Source organism: Rhincodon typus, chromosome 7 (assembly GCF_021869965.1).
Source record: "Rhincodon typus isolate 14 chromosome 7, sRhiTyp1.1, whole genome shotgun sequence".
Taxonomy (NCBI): Eukaryota; Metazoa; Chordata; class Chondrichthyes; order Orectolobiformes; family Rhincodontidae; genus Rhincodon; species Rhincodon typus.
In genome coordinates this window covers 67,267,395-67,288,407 of record NC_063338.1, presented here as the reverse complement: position 1 = coordinate 67,288,407, position 21,013 = coordinate 67,267,395, and the positions used below count along the sequence as shown (strand labels likewise).

The 21,013-nt window shown below is 38.3% G+C and overlaps 1 protein-coding gene across 4 annotated transcripts in view; it reads right to left on the bottom strand.

Moving 5' to 3' along the window:
• The window catches only part of rab3gap1 (RAB3 GTPase activating protein subunit 1), an 80,807-nt gene that overhangs the window by 16,767 nt on the left and 43,027 nt on the right, over positions 1–21,013 (bottom strand). For 3 of the 4 annotated variants that reach the window (XM_048598936.1, XM_048598937.1, XM_048598938.1), the window contains 10 exons: positions 19,693–19,761; positions 18,999–19,072; positions 18,787–18,879; positions 18,530–18,702; positions 15,912–16,004; positions 11,933–12,046; positions 7,286–7,458; positions 6,868–6,922; positions 2,985–3,362; positions 219–356 (listed from right to left, as the gene is read on the bottom strand). In XM_048598936.1, coding sequence (XP_048454893.1) covers positions 219–356; positions 2,985–3,362; positions 6,868–6,922; positions 7,286–7,458; positions 11,933–12,046; positions 15,912–16,004; positions 18,530–18,702; positions 18,787–18,879; positions 18,999–19,072; positions 19,693–19,761 — 1,360 coding nt within the window. The remainder of the gene's footprint in view (positions 1–218; positions 357–2,984; positions 3,363–6,867; positions 6,923–7,285; positions 7,459–11,932; positions 12,047–15,911; positions 16,005–18,529; positions 18,703–18,786; positions 18,880–18,998; positions 19,073–19,692; positions 19,762–21,013) is intronic. The other variant, XM_020530350.2, reaches the window with a different exon arrangement.

Here is a 21,013-nt window from a genome sequence, read left to right as displayed (position 1 = left end):
GTTACTGCATTTCCGCTGTTGCACAATGATGTAAAATAATGCATCTAATTAAATAAATTTGTGCATCATAGCAGCACAACATCCTTCTGTTATACAGTACAATTCGGAATGTACTACAGCCAACCCTTTCCATTCAATCAAATGACATTTTTAATTGGGTGATGTTCCCCTAAAGTTTGGTGATTAGGGACAATGGGATTTGGAAAAAATTCTTTTACCTTGAAAGATTCCATGTCTGACAGCAAACAGGCGCTCTGCATTCTAGCACGTAGATGTGCTCCTTCAGCTGATGTTCCCAATTTAGCTAATACTTCTGACTGTTCTTCCAATAAATCTTCTGTCATTGGTGCTGGTTCCTGACAGGAAGAAAGTTTCAGTAAATCAAAATGATTGTGTTAGGTTTGTTCCCTGTGCTTTCTGGTAATTGTGGAAAGGAGGGGAGGAGAAAGCCTGATAAAGAGCAAGAGAATACACCTTAGATTGATCTAATGATACATTGAATAATAATTTGATTATTATACAATACTGAATTGTGAAAAATCTAACAGACCATTCCTGACTTTACCATGGCTCTTTTTCAAAATTTCTTGATTTGGTCATGGTTATAAGATCTATCATCCAAGCTGAAGGTGGTGAAAGGGAATGGGAATGTAAAGTATCACATTATCATTGTATTATAACTGGTTCCTTTTGCACTGTCGGTATTTCTTGAACAGATGGTTACATACAAGTGTGTGTTGATAAATGTGTGATTTTTTTTCCATTTGATTGTTGTTGACCAGTCTAGTTCCAATGACCTTGCTTATTAGGATGTATGGATATTTTAAAGTAAAGGAAAATCCTAGGTGTTTACAAAATTATCTAGGGCTAGGAATTCTGATGACATCTCTACCCCCTGCTATAACTTTTCAGCTGTTTAAGCAAATCCTTCAGAGGGTCCTTCAACTTGATAAGCGCACACACATATCCATTCTGTGATTATCACTGAAGCGCTACAGTAGAAAACAGTTGTCATTTAATTAAAAGTTGTGTAGAATCTGCAAATTATTTTTAAATGTTTAAAAGTCAATTTTGAAAGTTTCTATCAAATCTGACAGCATCACTTGAAATTTTCTGCACTAATAAGAAATACTCCATCATGTGATCTGGAGGCCCTCAAAATGAAAGTACTGTGTACAGAAAAGAAGTAAATAAGAGAGCCAAGTGACTTGCAGACTATAAGGAGAACCACAGACACAAAGAACAGCTACATGCAATGGAGCTGAAGGATCATAGCTGGGTTGCACACAAAGAGAAAGCAGACAGGAACAGAAATAGGAACACACTGAACTCCTGAAAAAGAGAAAAAGCAAATCACTCTCAGGAAGGGGCAACAGGAACTGCAGATGCTGGAGAATCTGAGATAACAAGTTGTAGAGCTGGATGAACACAGCAGGCCAAGCAGCATCAGAGGAGCAGGAAGGCTGACGTTTCGAGCTTCGACCCCCCTCCTTCATTTTCTGAAGAAGGGTCTAGGCTCGAAACGTCAGCCTTCCTGCTCCTCTGATGCTGCTTGGCCTGCTGTGTTCATCCAGCTCTACACCTTGTTATCTCACTCTCAGAAAGGGGGTCAGTTTTTTGTTGGACTGTAAAGAAGACGGGAGGTCTTGGAGTCAATGTGCGAGCTGCTAAAAAGAGATTTATAATAATTCATGCATTCACAAACATACTATAGGTGCAATGAGATTTAATAATCAGGATCAGAAATCCTGCCCTATTATTTTCAAGGTGAACTTGAATGCATCAATGTTAACTCAACAGAGATCAATAAGTTTAGCAGCAACCTGGAAGTGTTTGTCAGTCTTTCTGCTTTCTTGGTAAATGTATCCACTTGGCCAGAGATCTCATGAAATACTTTGAATCTATTCACAAGGGACGACTTTAGAAATTTACAAAAATATTCAACATATAATAACTTGAAAGTACCCCAGTCAGACACAGATAGGGTACATTGGAAGAAATGTTTCCTTTCGTGCAGAGATCAATAACTATGAGCAAACATTTAAAGGTAAAGGTCAAGTGGTTTACAGGAGGATTTACAGAATAATTTTTCAACCAGAGGATGGTGGGTACTGGAACTCACTGAAGCACCATAGTATACAAGGCTACAGGTCAAGTGCTAAAAAATGGGACTACTGTAGGTTAGTGCTTGATGACTGGCAAACACAATTAAAGAGATAATTCATGACTCTCAGCAAAAATATTTTTAAAAAAAAGACAGAACGATAACCCAACCACGGCTAACCAAGCAAGTTAAATGTATCAAGTTGAAAGCGAAAGAACATAAGGAGGTAAAAATCAGTGATCCCCTGAAGACTGGCATAAATTCAGAATCCAGCAAAGGGGGACTGTAGATAATAAAGGCAAAGAAAATAAACTATGAAGGCACATTAGTGAGGAATAAAAACTGACGATAAGAGCTTCGTTTAATATGTAAAAAGGAAGACAGAAGTCAAAGTGGACATAGGCACTTTAGAAAATAAGTCTGGAGAGATGGTTTAGGGGAATGAGGAAATGGCAGAGGAATTAAACCGATACTTTGCATCAGTCTTTATAGTGGAAGATATTTCAAATATCACATTAATACTAAAGAATACGAGGGAGGAATTAAGTACCATCTCCATCTCTTAAGAAGTTGTATTAGAGAAACTTGTGGGGCTTAAGGCAAATAAGTCCCCGAGCCCTGATGGCTTGCAACCCAGGATCCTAAAAAAAAATGTAGCTACCGAAATAGCAAAGCTTGTACTTTTCCAAAAATGACTGGATTCTGGAGAAATTCCAGAGGATCCAAAAACTGCTAATGCTCGAGGGGCTGAATGGCCTATTCCTGTTCCTATTTCTTATGGTCTTACTGTACCATAAAACACTATGACTATAATACTATGACACAATTTTAAAATGCAGAATTGGAAAGTAACGTTTGTTTTATTCAAAGCACTTCTTACCTGTGTAACTGGAATATAAAGTGGATCTCCTGTACGAATCAGAGTCAAGTTGCCATGTTGGTGAAGACGCCCTTCGGGTCTCCACTTATGTGTATCTTTCTTTCCACCATCTTTCTCCTCTCCTTTTGCTGCTTCTTCTTTCATGTCACCATCTTGCAATTCTTCTGTGTCACTCAGACATTCAAAAAACTCATCTTCACTATCACTCCACGAGTCCCACGATTTCTGTTGAGAAGTTTCTCCTTTGTTATTAAGGCATTCTGGTGTTACTTTGCTATTTGACACCTTCCTCTCCATGGAATCGCCCAGCGCATTTTCAGCTGTTTGTTTCCTTCCATCGTCTCTTGCTTTTTTCCTCTCAATGCAGCAATTCAGCATCTTAAAGTTAAAAATAAAAGTTTTCACAGGAAGCTAAAAGCTTTTACCATTGTCCTTTTCATTCTGAACTTTCCTCTAATGTTCAAGGGTTCCAATGCAGTGCTGCAGAGGGTAAACAGCATATACCAAAACAATTCAAAGGCCCTGCTGTTCCACAATTCTGTGGTCACAATAATCACTGTTGATTCTCACATCTGCCACAAAATTTCAGTCTAGTACTTTCCTCTCATGTCCCTTTTTAAAATATTTTTTGATTGTAATTGAATTGCTCCCAATGAATGGAGTGCCACTGTACAGTGTTCTGATTTCAAGTGACAGTTAAGCACAGACAGGAAGAAAGGAAGAGGCAATGACAGAATATTGTATGTATAATGACACCCCAACTCCAAACCCAAACCCCACCAAATGTTCAAGATTGAATGATAATCTGTTTTGCAAGAGTGAATTAAAATTCACACAATAGTATGTTACAAACAATGTGAATTAATGGAAGTTGACTGCCATACTGATGTAGAATTACAAAGAATATGACATACAAACAGGCCATTCAGACCAAACAGTCCACTGTATTCCACTGAAGACTCTTGCTGTCTTTCCTCATTAAAATACATCACTGCAACCTTCTACGTAATCCCCTCACCCAACATGTTTATCAAGCCTCCCACAATACTCACTCCTCATTTCTTGTGGTTACATGTTCCAGATTTGCACCTCTCCCTGGGTAAAGATATTTCTTACGAATTTCCTACTTGATTGGTGACTATCTTAGTGATGAACTCTAGTGTTTCATAAGTGGAAACACTGTGTCCACACTGTCAAAAACTGTTCTAATTTTAATAGGTCACAACTTAGCCTATCTTCTCAAGAGAGAAGCAGCCTAACCTGTCCATCAGTTCCCTACCAGAATTTGCTGATTCATCCTTGTACATCTTCACAACTTCTTCAATGACTGAATATTTTTTATGATATGGCAAACATAAATATGTAGTGTACTCCATATGTGGTCAAAGCAAAGTTCCATAAAAGTTTTAACGAGTTGTGTCCCTTTCAATTCTCTCTCTCTAGAAATAAACCCTAATTTTGAGTTTTCAATGGCCCCTATTAGCCTGCACTGCTACATTTAGTGATTTGTGCACTTTTTCCTAAAGATTCTTTGGCTCCTTTACTACAAATTCCAATTCCCCAAATAATAAGAGGACTCCTTATTTTCTATCAAAATGTAATACCTACGCATAATCAATGTGAAATACACATACCAATTAGATGTCCATTTTGCAAGTCCATCAATGTCATCTTGCAATTTGTTTTAGTCCTCCTCAATATTGACTAACCCATCACACCCCCATAAATTTGGTGCTATCTGCAAATTTCATAATTATTTTGATTCTAAAATCCAAGTTGTTAACAAAATTTGTGAAAGATTGTGGTGCCAGCACTGATCCAAATGGGATGCGCTTTCCACCTAATACTATCAAAAGATGGAAACCCAAGCAAGCAGGAATATTGTGTATATGACAGCTCTAAGTAGATACTGGAATTTTGGTGTAAGTCAATTATTGGCTCCAAAAGGTTCACTGGTTTTGAACAATAGCGTAGGTGTAAGAGGTCTCAATGGACAATCAATGCAGAAAACCAACCAGAAAGAAAAGCACGGAAACTCCAAGCAGAAGTAGGTCATTCAACCCTGCAAGTCTGCTCTGTCATTCAGCATGATCATTGCTGATCAATGCATAATCTCGCTTTCTCCCCATATCCCTATCATTAGAGACTTGGCATTCTTCAATGGTAGAGAATTGCACAGGTTCACTATCTTTTGAGTACAGAAATGTTTCCTCATCTCATGCCTAAATTGTCTACCCCATACTCTGAGACGGTGTCCTGTAGTTCTAGAATTTCCAACTAGGAAAAACATTCACTTTGCATCTAGTCCTTGTCCATGCATTATGTTACTGTTGCCATGATGTTCCGACATAGAATCCCTAGCGCAGAAAGAGGCCATTTGGTCCACTGAGTCCTCAACGAGCCTCCGAAGAGCATCCAACCCAGACACAACAACCTTCTCCATCCTCACATTTACCATGGCTAACCCTCCTAGCCTACACATCCCTGGACACAACAGGCAATTTTAGCTTTGCCAATCCACCTAACCTGCACATTTTTGGACTGTAGGAGGAAACTCATGTAGACAGAGGGACAACGTGCAAACTCCACACAGTCACCTAAAGGTGGAATTGAACCAGAGTTCCTGACAGTGAAGCAGCTGTTCTAAACACAGAGCCAGATTTACATTAAATATCTGCTCTGGTTCAATCCTCAACCTGAGAGCAAATCCTACCTTGTTGGGTTGTTTTGGTCATTCCTCCATCCCTTTTACCTACCCCTTCCAACTAATTAATTGAAATTGTTGAAATCTCTCTCATTATTCTAGGTCTTCTTTCCCTAATTTGATATTTCTTCTTCCATCTTCCTTCAACTATTACACAGATATCTCCAGTAGTGCGTTTGATCCTTTATCATATTTTATCTGTTTTGACACAGAATCCATTTTAGTTTTAATGATAGATGTGTCACTACTTTCCAATGCCATCATGCTGTCTTTAGTCCTGATTTTCCAGTGGTCATTAATCAGCAATCGTTACTATATCCAACACAATTATTGCTTGCAATTTCAATTTTATTACAGGCACTACGGATATACATTACTATATAGAGAGTGTTTAGCTAATTTTGAAGAATGGTTCCTCTCACTTCATAATTTACATCTTTTAAACTCATTCTATCAATCTGTTAATCCTGGTTTTAAACTCTCTTATTTGAGACTGCACTGTATTTATTTTTCTGGTTTGTTTCATTTCTTGTAGATATCTAGTTTATAGGTTAAGATAGGAGAGGATACAGTTCTGATCACTGAAATGAAAAGATATGGGTAACAAAAAAACAAATTTGCAAATATGATGCTTTGCTCAGTTAAGTGAGAATTAGCTGCAAAACATGAACTAAATATATGGTTCAAAGTATAATTTTTAACACGATTCAAGGATCTAAAAGTACCAGAACTACCAGGGATGATTCCCATGTAGAACAGATATGGTGAAAAGTATCAGATGTTTAAAGTGCAAGTCCAATATCAATTTGCCAGAGATATTTGTTAAATTAAATGACATTGTGAAACATTTATATAAAATGCATATTTTCATAGTTCACGAGAATTAAAGGAGAACGATGTCCATTATTACTGAACATTAAGCCAAATTGTTTTCTGTTGAGAAATTTTTTTAGCAGTGCAATGCATTCAAAAGCTTAATGAGATAGCATATATTTAATATTTACCTTTTTTTTTCATTATAAGTAAGGACACAAGGTGTTGACCTAAATTCAAGAAGAACATGGCAATACTATTCTTTTCTTGGCTTGGAGATATTTAATTAATTCAACTCAAAACATTTTAATGAATAAACCTTAACATGTCTATCATGAAATTTGATGGTGCAATTTTCAATCCTACCTGCAGTTTTTGATGTAAAAGGCAGCATTTTAAATCTGGAGCTCCGGTAGCTAACCTGAAAAAGAGAACTATTAATTTGATTCTTTCTTCATGATATAATTGTACAACAATACACTCATTCAATGCTACATTCAACAAATTCATCCTTAAAAATCTTTTATTAAATTTTCACATACTCCAAAACATCTTAGGATCTAGGCATCTACGCATTTTAGATCAGACTCTCTTCAATCTTTGCAGGTTTCATAATGTGTAACTTGACTTTCCATCCTGCAGTTTGGTCTGTCAATTGTTTTCCACAATGCTGTTCCAAACTAATGAACAGCTTGTAATCTGGGATTACAACTTGAAATGCAAAGATTCAAACATGGGCTTCTCAATGCACGGCAGATACTTTACTGCTTTTATAAAAACTTACCCTGGTACAAGATAATTATTTTCCAATCTGTACCGCATTTCCAACACAAACTCCTGCCATAAATGGGCTACGCCCCTCATTCCGCCATGATAAAAGTTAACCATACAAAGACACAATGACAGTTTGTACGTCAGACTGTCTGAGGGAGCAGATTTAAATTGGCAATAAAGACTCTGGTAAAAAGAAAAAAGAAAATATTAGAAATTTAAGATATTTACAATTTTTATGGAACAGAGCTAATTTTATTTCAATAAAAAAAATCTGGAAAATGAGATAGTATGAACAGATGATACACCAGAAGCAGTGAGACAGGAAGTGGATAAGCAGCTCCCTTTAGTCAACCTGAATGATTAAAAAAATTCCCGCCATGGCAGCCGGTGGAATTTGAATTCCATAAAAAAAAACCTTGCATTAAGAATCTACAGATGACCATGAAACCATTGACAATTGTCAGATAAACTCATTTCCTTCAGGGAAGGAAATCTGCCACCCTCACCTGGTCTGGCCTACATGTGACTTTAGACCCACTCTCAATTGCCTTCTGAAATGGCCTAGCAAGCCATTCAGTTGTACCAATCACTACAAAGTCTCAAAGAAACGAAACCGAATTGATCATCAGGCATCGACTTAGGCACCAGAAAAGACAATGGCAGAAACAGCCCTGTCGACCGTGCAAAGTCCTCCTCACTAACATCTGAGGGCTAGTGCCAAAATTGGGAGAGCCGTCTCTCGGACTAGTCAAGCAACAGCCTGACATTGTCTTTAAGGTATGATTCTGTGAGTATGACTATGTCGCAGACACCACCATCACCATCCCTGGATGTCCTGTCTCACTGGCAGGACAGACCCAGCAGAAGTGGCGGCACAGTAATATACAGTTGAGAGGGAGTTGCTCTGAGAGTCCTCAACATTGACACCAGAACCCATGAAGTTTCATGGCTTCAGGTTAAACATGGGCAAGGAAACCTCCTGCTGATTACCACATACTGTCCTCCCTCAGCTGATGAATTGGTACTCCTCCATGTTGAACAACACTTGGTGGAAACACTGAGGATTGCAAGGGCACAAAATGTACTCTGGGTGGGGGATTTCAATATCCACCACCAACAATTGCTCGGCAGCAGTACTACTGATCAAGCTGGTTAGGTCCTAAAAGACTTAGTTACTAGACTGGGTCTGCGACAGGTGGCGAGGGAACCAACAAGAGCGAAAAACATACTTGGCCTCATCCTTACTAATCTGCCAGCTGCAGGTGCAACTGTCTATGACAGTATTGGTAACAGCGAAGACTGCACATTCCTTGTGGAGATGAAGTTCTGTCCTCGATTTGAGAATAACCTCTATCGTGTTGTGTGGTATTACCACTGTGCCAAATGGAATAGACTTCAAACAGATCTAGCAACACAAGACAGGGCATCCAGGAGGCGCTGTGGGCCATCAACAGCAGTAGAAATGTATTCCAGCGCTATATGTAACCTCAAGGCCCGGCATATCCTGCACTCAACCATTACCATCAAGCCAGGGGACCAACAATAACCATGCAGAGTACAGGAGGGCATGGCAGGAGCAGCACCAGGCATAAATAAAGACTGGGGGTCAACTTGATGAAGCCAAACAGGACTACTTGCATGCCAAACAACATAAGCAGCAACTGACAGACAGAGCTAAGCTATCCCATAACCAATGGATCAGATCTCAGTCTCGCAGTCTTGCCACATCCAACCGTGAATGGTGATGGATGATAAAACAACCCACTGGAGGAGGAGGCTCCACAAATGTTCCCATCCTCAATGATGGAAGAGCTCAGGACATCAGTGCAAAAGGTAAAGCTGAAGTGCTCACAGCAATCTTCAGCCAGAAGTGCCGAGTGGATGATCCATCTCAGCCTCCTCCAGTGGTTCCCAGCATTACAGATATTAGTCTTCAGCCAATTCGATTCACTCCACATGATATCAGGAAACAGTTGGAGGCATTGGATACTGCAAAGACTACAGGCTCTGACAACATTCCAGCAATTGTACTGAAGACTTGCGCTCCAGAACTCGCTGCTCCCCTAGCCAAGCTGTTTCAATGCAGTTACAACACTGGCATCCACCCGACATGGTGGAAAATTGCCCAAGTATGTTCTGCACATAAAAAGCAGGACAAATCCAACCCGGCCAAGTCTACTCTCGACGATCCGTAAAGTGATGGAAAGTGTCAGCAACAGTGCTGTCAAGCAGCATCTGCTCAGCAATTACCTGCTCAGTGATGCCCAGTTTGGGTTCCGCCAGGGCCACTCAGCTCCTGACCTCATTACAGCTTTGGTTCAAACAGGGACAAGAGCTGAATTCCAGAGGGGAGGTGAGAGTGACAGCATCACGGAGACCTAGCAAAACTGGAATTAATGGGTATCAAGGGGAAAACTCTCCAGTGGTTAGAGAGTCATACCTGACACATTGGAAGATGGTCGTGGTTGTTGGAGGTCAGTCATCTCAGCTCCAGGACATCTCTGCAGGTGTTCCTTAGGGTAGCGTCCTAGACCCAACCATCTTCAGCTGCTTCATCAATGACCTTCCCTCCGTCATAAGGTCAGAAGTGGGGACGTTCACCAATGATTGCACAATGTTCAGCACAGCACCATTTGTGACTCTTCAGACACTGAAGCAGTCCTTGTCCAACTACAAGATCTGGACAATATCCAGGCTTGAGCTGACAAGTGGCAAGTAACATTGGTGCGAAACAAATGCCAGGCAACGATCATCACTAACAAGAGACAATCTAACCACCACCCCTTGACATGCAATGGCGTTACCATCACTGAATCCCTCCCCACTATCAATTCCTGGGAGTTATCATTGATAAGAAACTCAACTGGACTCACCACATAAATGCAGTGGCTACAAGAGCAGATCAGAGGCTAGGAGTACTATGGGGAGTAACTCACCTCCCATCTCCCCAGAGTCCACCATCTACAAGGCACAAGTTCGGAGTGTGATCGAACACTCCCCACTTGCCTGGATGAATGCAGCCCCAACAACAGTCAAGAAGCTTGACACGATCCAGGACAAAGCAGCCCGCTTGATTGGCACCACATCCACAACCCTCCACTCCTTCCACTACCAACGCTCATTAGCAACAGTGAGTACTAACTGCAAGATGCACTACAGAAATTCACCAAAGATCTTCAGACACCTTCCATCTAGAAGGACAAGGACAGTAGATACGTGGGAATACCACCACCTGCAATTTCCCCTCCAAGCCACTCATCACCTTGACTTGGAAATATGTCGCAGTTCCTTCATGTTTGATGGGTCAAAATTCTGGAATTCCCTCCCTAATGGCATTGTGGGTTGACCCACAGCAGGAAGACTACAGCAGTTCAAGAAGGCAGCTCACCACCACCTTCAAGGGCAACTAGGGACAGGCAATAAAAGCTGGCCAACCACCGACACCCACATTCCACAAAATGAATAAATTTAAAAAAACTAGTAGACATATTTTGTAATGAAAAAGAAGAACTAGGCATTAAATTACTAACTACCACAGAAGGCAAGCTAGTCACTGACATGATGGGTTTAATGGACTCCTTCAGTGCTGTACAGGGGAGGCGATGGCCTAATGGTATTATCGCTGGACTGTTAATCTAGAGACCCAGATAATCTTCTGGGGATCTGGGTTCAACTGCACCACGGCAGATGGTGGAATTTGAATTCAATAAATATCCGGAATTAAGAATCTTATGATGACCGTGAATCCATTGTCGATTGTCGGGGAAAAACCCACCTGGTTCACTAATGTCCTTTAGGGAAGGAAACTGCCATCACTACCTGGTCTGGCCTACATGTGACTCCAGACCCACTGCAATGTCATTGACTCCTAACTGCCCTCTGGGCAATTAGGGATGAACAATAAATGCTGCCTAGCCAGCGATGCCCTCATCCTGTGAATGAACAATAAAAAAAATTTCTATGCTGCTATGACTCTATGACATTTTAGACCATAAGATGGAGGAGCTGAGGTAAGCCATTCACCCATGGAGTTTGCTCCACCAATTAATGAGATCATGGCTAATCTGATAATCCTCAACTCCATGTTCCTGCCTTTTCCCCCTAATCCTGGATTCACCTGCTGATTAAAAATCTCTCTATCTCAGCCTGGAATATACGTTATGACGCAGCCTCAACAACCCTTTGTGGTAATGAATTCACTTTCCTCAGAGAAGAAACTCCCTTTCATCGGTCTTAAATATGCGGCCCCTTATTTTGCATCAATCCTGTCACGTTCCCTAAGAATCCTATAAGTTTCAATAAAGTTGCCTCTCATTCATCTACATTCCAACAAGCACAGGCCCAAACTATTCAACCTCTGCTCACAAATGACAAGGAGAAAAGAGCATGCAAAAGCAGGAATAACGCAGAGAAGTGTAGATTGCTGCAACAGAATTTAGGGGGAGACAATGGCCTGGTGGTATTATCGCTAGACAATTAATCCAGAAACTCAGCTAAAATTCTGGGTACCTGGATTCAAATCTTGCCATGGCAGATGGTGGCATTTAATTTCCATAAACAATCTGGAATTAAAGGTCTAATGAAATTATTATCAATTGGCAGAAAAACCCATCTGGGTCACTAATGTACTTTCGGGAAGATTATCTGCCATCCTTACCTGGTCTGGCCTACAAGTGACTCCAGACCCACAGCAATGTAGTTGACTCTTAACTGCCCTCTGGCCAATTAGAGGTGGGCAATAAATGGTGTCTTTATCCAGAGATGTCCACATCTTGTGATGAATTTAAAAAAAGAACCAGCTGACATAAATCAGACAACTGTGGCTTAGGTACACTGTACAATGTGCCAACATTTTAAACAACAACAAATTTTTAGAAAGAAATCCACATGCCAGATGCCAAACAAACAAAACAGAATTAGAACTTTGACACTTACATAAGTCACAAAAAAAACATGCTTTACATGCAATTAACTATCAGGAATGCTGAACCAATATGTAATTCCCAACTGCTTTAAGTTCTGCAATGTCATGCAGGTTAGTGTTGATGGAAATCTCCAAAAGTAAAACGAAATGAAAGCTTCCCTCATGGGCAATAGCGTGCAAAAATGCAAATAAGAATGGTTAGAGTTCATCAAAGGACAAAAATCAATGAAGTTCAAATTGTTGTTAGCGGTACAAAATTTGAGCATGCTGAAAAAAGACATTCTATGAAAGCCTTTCACATTGCATGCATGAAGACAATTCACAAAAAACACCATGTAAAGGTAAAACAATATTTGCACTTCATGAGAGGAGAGTCACAGAGCGCATCAAAAGAGCCTTCAGCCCATCACATCTGCACAAGTCAAAAGCAACTGTTCTAAATCCCATTTTCCAGCACTTGGCCCGTAGCCTTGCGTGCCATGGCACCATAGGTGCACATCTAAATACTTAAGTGTTATGACAGTTTCTGCCTCTACCATTTTTAGCTTGTCTCAGGGTGTACTCCTTTGCCTTGACTGCCCCACCCTAGTACATCACATTTATTTAGATTGAATTCTATTTGGCACTGATCAGCCCATCTGACCAGCCCCTCTATATCCCTTTGAGCTGATGTCTATTGTCCTCACTATTTACCCATCAATTTTTGTCTCATTTGCAAACTTAATGATCAACCTTCCCACATTCAAGTCTAAATCATTTAGATAAATCACAAACAGCAAGGATCCCAACAATGACCTCTTTGGCTCCCTTGTGTACAGACTTCCAGTCAGAAAAACACCCCTCAACCATCACCCTCTGCTTCCTGCCACTCAGTCAATTGTGGATCCAGGGGCTCTTGATCTTTGCAATCAATCTCCCATGTGAGACTTTATCAAAAGAGTGCTGATTGGTACAGGCATTGTCATGGAGAATGCACCAGTTAGATGATGACAGACAGTTAACTGCCAAGTTTTAAGTTTTAAACTAGACAGGTTGACTCTGATTAGTCAAGGCTTTACCTTGAGAAATGAACCAGAGAATGGCCATCACCTATTTTGTCAAGTTGAAATTCGTACAGCACGTGCAATTCTTTGCCTACTCACAACTGTTTAGCAAATGTTGTCCAATTGTGGAATCACATTTCATGTTGGATATTGTATTTTGAGTTTTGCAAAGGCAGGCTGGTTACACTGACAACCCAACTAACAATTGGGTTCACTGAGGGGCGGACATACAAAGATTGAAAACTACATATGTAAAATACACAGGGCCCTCTCTTTTCTATACACAAAAAGAATAGCATACACACATTGTGCTTGTTCCAACTCAACAAAATAGATAGCAGGTAATAACCATTTTCTGGTTCATTTCTCAAGGCAATGCCTTGACTGATCAGCATCAACCTGCTTGGTTTAAAAGTTAATCAGTTTGGCAGTTAACCATGAATCATTATCTAACTCGTTCATTTTCTATAGCAATGCCACTACCTAGCAGAGGCCACTTGCCAACCAATCAGTACTCTCCTCTCAAATTATAAATGCTGTTTTCCCCTTACATGGTACTTTTGTGAATTGTCCAAATTAGTGCAAGACAGAACAAAAAAAAATTTATAGATAATGCAGAAGGCAGAAATGAACGGAAAACAGAAAAGCAACTGAAAATATTATAGAGATAACAAGGTGTAGAGCTGGATGAACACAGCAGGCCAAGCAGCATCAGAGGAGCAGGAAGGCTGACGTTTCGGGCCTACTTCTACACCTTGTTATCTCAGATTCTCCAGCATTTGCAGTTCCTATTATCTCTGAAAATATTATATATTTTCAATGTTATTGCCCTGATCCTCAGGGGTTATCTAAAAATATTGGTTGTACAGAAGAGGAACATAGCTAATATGGCATGGCCTAACTAGCTTTCATCAAGTGATTCATTTAAAGATGGTTGATTATATAAATTTGGTGTTCCTAGAAATTAATCTTGGACATTACGTCTTTGCAACTCTCCAGTCCTCACATATAATATGCACACAGACATGCAGATACCTCCCTATTACCTTTTTACTGAATGGAATTATCCAAATAGTGAAAGGTTGCTGAGCTCTGAGAAACGGAGAGATCTGGATGTCTTAATGCATGAATCACAGAAGATTAGTATAGCAGTTGTAGCCAGTAATCAGCAAAGTTCTGTTTTATTGCAATTGAATTGAATGCATGTCTAGGGAGGTTATGCTTCAGTTATATAGGGCATTGGTCAGGCTGCATCCATAATACTGCATACAGTACTGGACACCGTATTTACAGTACTGGACACCATATTTACAGCAGGATATTAATGTGTTGGAAGCATTTAACAGAAAGTTTACTAAATTATTATTGGGAACGAGCAGATTGCCTTGTGAGGAAAACCTTGGCCTGCATCCTCTGGAGTATAGAAGAGTTACAGGAGACTAAATTTGAAACATGCAAGATCCTTATGGATTTGAACTGGTGAATGTTGAAAGGATATTTTGTCTTGTGGCAGAATCTAGAACTAAGGTTTAAAAATAAGGGGTCGCACATTTAAAACAGAGAAGAAGAAACATTTTTCCTCCCCCACAGAGGGCTCTCTCTCTTTGGAATTCCTTCTTCAAAAGGCAGTGGATACAGAATTTTTAAATATTTTTGAAGATAAAAGGTAGATAGATTCTTGATTACCAAGGGGATGAAAAATTATCAGGGATATGCAGGAATGTCGAGCGGAGGTTAAAATCAGATCAGCCGTGATCTTACTGAATGGTGGAACAGCATCAAAGGACAGAGTGGCCTACTTTTTTTTATATGTCCATATGAATCTAATCGTCTGAACTGTATTTCTTTCATGGTGCAAAATTTAAGGACTTAATAATAGAAAATAAATAAGAACTTGAAACTAAATAGGGTCTTGCATAACTCAACAGTGCAGCCACTTTCCTATCCATTAAGTACCCTTGAAGTGTAGTCATTGCTGTACAATAGGAAAGAACAGCAGTCAATTTGCAGGCAGTATGGTCCTGCAAATAGCACGGAAATAAATTAGCATCAGTTTTATGCCTTGGTCAGGTGATAAATATTTACTAGCTCAAGGAAAAATTCCCTGCTCTTGTTCAAATAGTAGTGAGATCTTTTGCATCTACCCAAGAAGTTAGCGTTCAAATGAGAATTTCTCCAAAACTTCAGCACGCCCTCCACAAGACTTTGAAGTGTACCTGAGATCGTGTACTCAAGTCTCTTGAGTCCATGATTTTTTGACTTATAGGCAGGAGTGCTACTAAAGATTCACAGCGGACACTTAGGACTTTTGCTTGTGCTTCAAAAAGGAATTGCATACATAATCAACACTAAAGTCAATACTATGTTATAGTTTAGAACAAGAATTTAATAAGAAATAATAGTGAACAACAATTTGTGCATGCTTTATCAAGTTCTGCGGCAAATTCAGCATCTTCAACCGTGATCATACTACTACCTTCATCTGATATGCTTATAATAGGATCATAAGTGCTGAGTTAGGTGGGAAGGAACAAATATGCCTAAAATTTATATCAATCATTTATCAAATGATATTTTTCTGCAACATACTAAAAAAAAATTCCAACGTCCAACAACAAATTATTTCAAAAGACTTTCTAGGATTGAATTGAAATGATTCCGGAACCTACATAACTCTCTTCCTCAAATGTAGCGATATTACTTCCTCTTGAGGTACTACGTTTAGCATTAGACACATCACCAGCAGCATCTGGGAACAGAAACTAAAACATACAAAATAACAAGTTAGATTACATTTACTTTGTCTTTGTCAAGGCATGTGTGCTTGGAAGTTAATTGAATTGGTGAATTAACTCTTGTACCCACATTTACATGATAAATGTATTTTCCATCACAGTTCACAATATTTCAATAAATGCTTTACTGAAGAAATAGAAAATAACTCAGCAATATGAAATTAAATTGCCATCTTATTTCATCAACAGATTGAAATTTTTATAACTTATTTTGAAACCGCTTGTGACAAAAATTGGGTACTTCATCCTTTGGCATGGTGCTCACTCCTTTAAATCCCATCAGAATGCATAGGCTATTCAAAAGCCAACTACAATCAGATCCCTCTACCAACTTTATGCAGTTCTGTGTTGCAAGATTCAACTAGAGAGAGAAAGTTAATGCAAAATTAAACAATGCTACACCATTGTTCAGTTTGCAGTTGACTGACAATTTCTTTGTGAAGTTTAATGTGAAGTGACATATTCAAAATTAAGTAATGGCCACCAACCTCATCTGAGTATTAAAAATAAAATTTTATTTGAAGTGGACAGTCTTGTAACTAATTATTGTGGAACTCAAAAAAAATCAGTTTGAAGTTACCAAGAAGCAGCTTAGATTAATAGAAATGCTCATAAAGACAAAGAAGCAAAGAAAACTCATTGTGCAATATTTGGAAGTGACTTGAGGGACATTAGCTGAGTCTTTAGAGTTATGATCTTCTTACTGTTGGTTGCTTGAGGACACAGATGATGATTTGGATTTTACAATCAGAAAGAAAACTGTTGACCTCGAAGACAGCCGCCTACGAAGAATTAGCAATTTCCTTCATCCCACAGTTATTTTGAATCTGATACCAAGTTAAGAGACTCTCCAGCTGTCCAGCAAAAGTAATGCCATCAAGCAGAGTAAACAATAATCACAAAGAAGAATTCTTAGAAACCAAATCAGGACTAAAATGTACTGATCGTCTTTCGGTTTTATAGAATTTATGAAGTGATTTAGTGAATGAAGTATACACAATACAAGGTAAAGTAACAAACTTCAAAATAATTAAACAGTGTGGAATCTCAAGTGGAAAAAAATTGCATTACACCAAATCCTTGTTATGTGGGGGGAATTGGGGCACAGACTTCCCACAGATAACAAAACATGTGGATAGCGCTCCTAAGCGACTATCCTCTGTATCATGGAGGATCAGGTGAGTCAATGAGAAAACAAATAGGGTCTGGGACCAACCTCACGAATATGCTGATGTACAGGTAATAAATCAGCGGATAACAGAAATGAGTGTATTCAAATATTAAATTAGTTCACTGGGAACAAAATAATTAGTCAGCATTACAACATCTCATGACTTGTATTAAAACTCTAGTTAAACCTCATTTTCTTGGCACAACTTTTTTATGGGCTTTTAATAGTAACATTACAACATGAAGAGGGAATCTCTCATTAATTCAATGTTTTTAGCTACTTCTGGATTTGTGCAATTAACTGTTCACATTTAAACACTAGACGTTGTTGTACGTTTCACAGAATACTGATGGTGAACGCAGATTATATCAACTAATTAGGGTGAAACTATGCCAAACTCTGGGCCAACAGTGCACGCTAAATATCCAGCTATGACCATGAATTATTTATATGCCTTTTATTTAAAAAGTGCACTTAACAAGTTTAAATTTGAAAACTGAATCTGAGGGAGGTATTCTATTTTCTCATTAAAAGCAAGACAATTTAAGATACATTCAGTAATTAATAGCAATCAAGTAAAATAAGATTTGGGTTACATTACTTAAAGTGCATTACTCAAAGCTTATCTAGATCTTGAGACCCAGGTGAACAATATCAAACATTTAGGATTTCCCACAACAGAGAGTTAATACCTGAGCCTAAATAATGTGGAGCAACAATTAAAAAAAAACTAAAGGCATTTAGAAACAATTACTTGCTAACTTCCCTACTACTCAACAATTATCAAGATTACATACAAGGTTTCTTTTATTTTGTTCCTCAAGACCAATTCTTAAGAAATCTGTAATAATATTTAAGATTTTCAGAGTTAATGGACTTTAAAAATCAATTTTTTTATGATACTGCATATGAAACTTTTAGGACAGTCTTGTGTAATTTATGCTCTCTCTCTATACCAGAGACAGCAAAGTTACACAAGGAATACAAAGACTTTCAATGGGCTTGATGTGTGATGATAACCTCAGTAAAGAAGTTGCAACTGGCATGAAGCAATGATGTTCATCAACAGGAGACAGCAGCTGTATCTAAACAATACAACTTTTTAAATAACAAAGTTAAAAATCGAAGTTATAACACTTTTACTGCTACAATCTACTTACCTACAAATTTCTGTAATTTATTTGGCTTGAGAACTGAAATTTATTTTAGCCCCAAAGTTTCCATTGGTTGTATTATTTTCATTGCACAAATTATCGCAAAAGTGATAAATTTTAGTATAGATACATCTTCAAATTATCAGTAGATCAAAATAATGACTTACTATTAAAATGGAGTTTAGAACTTCATTGCTAATTGGTGACTCTTCCACACGTCTATGTCTATGCATCCGCTTGCGAGCGCTGTGAACCATATTTGACATAGTGGATAGTCTAGGCATGTGAACAGTTGTTGGCTCTGTGAGCTTCTGCAATGCTTGGCTGATATCTGTGCTTTCTGCTCAAAAGAAGCATTACTGTGAGTATCTAATTTAGTACAAAGCAATTCTATTTATTGTACAAGCCAATCTGTTGTTTTAACCTTTGGTTTCATCTTCAAAAGCTGACCTTCCGAGAAGTTCATCAGTTGATTCCTTTCGACGACAAAGTTTGAAGAATTCGGTAAGAAAATCTCCTATATACATACACATAAATATATTAAACCATTTAGAATTTCTAGTGGAATGTTATAGCATAAAATATTACATTTATTTTCATTTGCAGTGTTCCATGTCATAATGAAAAGATTCATACCCAATAAGCATTGGGGGTTATCAGCCTTCCTTACTCTAACAGACCACTGGGGTGCTTGTACAGCATCAAGGTCCCTGACAAAAAAGGTGAATGAATTGTGAAAAGTATTTACAGTTTCATTAGCAAGTTCAAAACAGTAGTAATATTGTCAAATTCCCTGACGCACAGATGAATGTTATTAATCGCTCACAATCTCACTTTAGTTTTCTAGTGCGCAACTGAAGAAGTTAAAACCAGTTGAGTTTCAGAAGTACTCCTACAGACTTTCATCTTTCCTTTCTCTGCTTGCTTTCTTTAAGAACAACTTTATTTATTTTTCTATTCCTTTGTACAATACTCATTACTTCTGAACTGTGAATTAATTGTCAGAACTTTATCAATTTTCTATGTTGAATTTTACCTCTGTATTCCTCTCAAATTTCAGCAAAATTTAATGAAATCCTTTCTATAAGCTTGTAAAATGGATTAAATAGAGACTGAACTCTCAAGTTTTATTCTGTACAAATATGTCATCTTAGGGTAACAAAACATAGATTGTAAGTGTGGTTGTATTTTGAATTCTTTCAATAATAAATTTGCTGTTTTGCAGAAAATGAAACATCAGCATTTGAACTTTGATTCAATCATAATTATAAACTTGCTTTAAAAACAATTTTGATAGGCATAAGAAAAATTTAGGAAAATCAGTACTTACGAATATACATCATTATCAACAATAATGCCTTCTGTGAGATGAGGCCACGTGGTGGCTAAATGTAATTCACTAAAACACGAATATGACAATAGTAAGGATCCTATCCATCATTATGAAAATACATTAAAGCTCTCCTGTTCTTTGACAATTTCTACAACGTCATTTCTGGTGAAGGTACATCATTAATATGAAGTTCAATGAACATACAGAGTTCTGATATTCAACTCAAAAAGCTCAAAGACAAAACTACAAGGGTGAATGTACAATTTAGTTACATCAATCTTATCTTTGTAATACAACACTGGTGTAAATCAGATTTTCACTTAAAATTACATGCTCTGGGGAGGTTCAACTTATTTGCCCACCTGGTGTGGTTGATTAAAGATTTCTGGATTTGACAGACATAATATTAACTTACTTAAATAAACTTAACAAACAAAAATAATATTTTTAAAATGACTTATGCTATCTAACGGAAGCTTAGCATTCGCCAGGTTAGTTGACCAGGTAACAGATAACAGTGATGAGAGAAAATATCTGAGCAATGCATTGGCCACTGAGATACCATGGCGAATAATTTTATTTAAATGATTTACAATGCTATTTCTTCAACATATTGACAAATGTTCTTCCAAAATAGTATACAAATTTAATACTTACTTTATTAGGGCATTTAAAAATTGAGATAACTAATTCTTCAGCCAAAACAAAGATGTATTTTCATATGAAATTTAATTGGAATTAGTGCAGGAGCATGCCTTTTCTTGTTGCAAAATTCTAAGGTCTCCAACAAGTCACTTATTAAAGCATCCATTAAATAACACAAGAGCAGTGGATAGAGTACATTAGAACATCACGTGTGGTGGAAAGAGTCCATTAATTAGTGCAAAGTACAAAGAGAGTTATGAAACAGCACAAGAAAGTCTCTACATAGCATGAGAGTGATGGAGAGAACTCAAAACCTAACAGCAGCAAAAAACACCCTACCAAATACAGGAGAGAGCAGCAAAGAGCCCATTTAAAAGCATAAGTGGCAGAACAGATCTGCCACAAATGTCTGAAGCTTAAAGAACTTCAGATCGGAGTAAGTGAGCTGAAGCCTGAGCTGCAGACACAACACCAACCCCAGAGCAGCAAAGGTTACATGTACATCTAATTCCAGACAGTGGACATACCACTTTGAATAGGGTCTTTTCTCTTAGTCAACTGTCAGGAACAGCAGGGTGCAACTGTGAGAAAGGTAAGAGAATCAAAGAAGAGGGACTGGTGGAGCCTCAGCCTTTGAAGTTGTCCAAGAGGTTCAAGGTTCTTTTGTATGGAT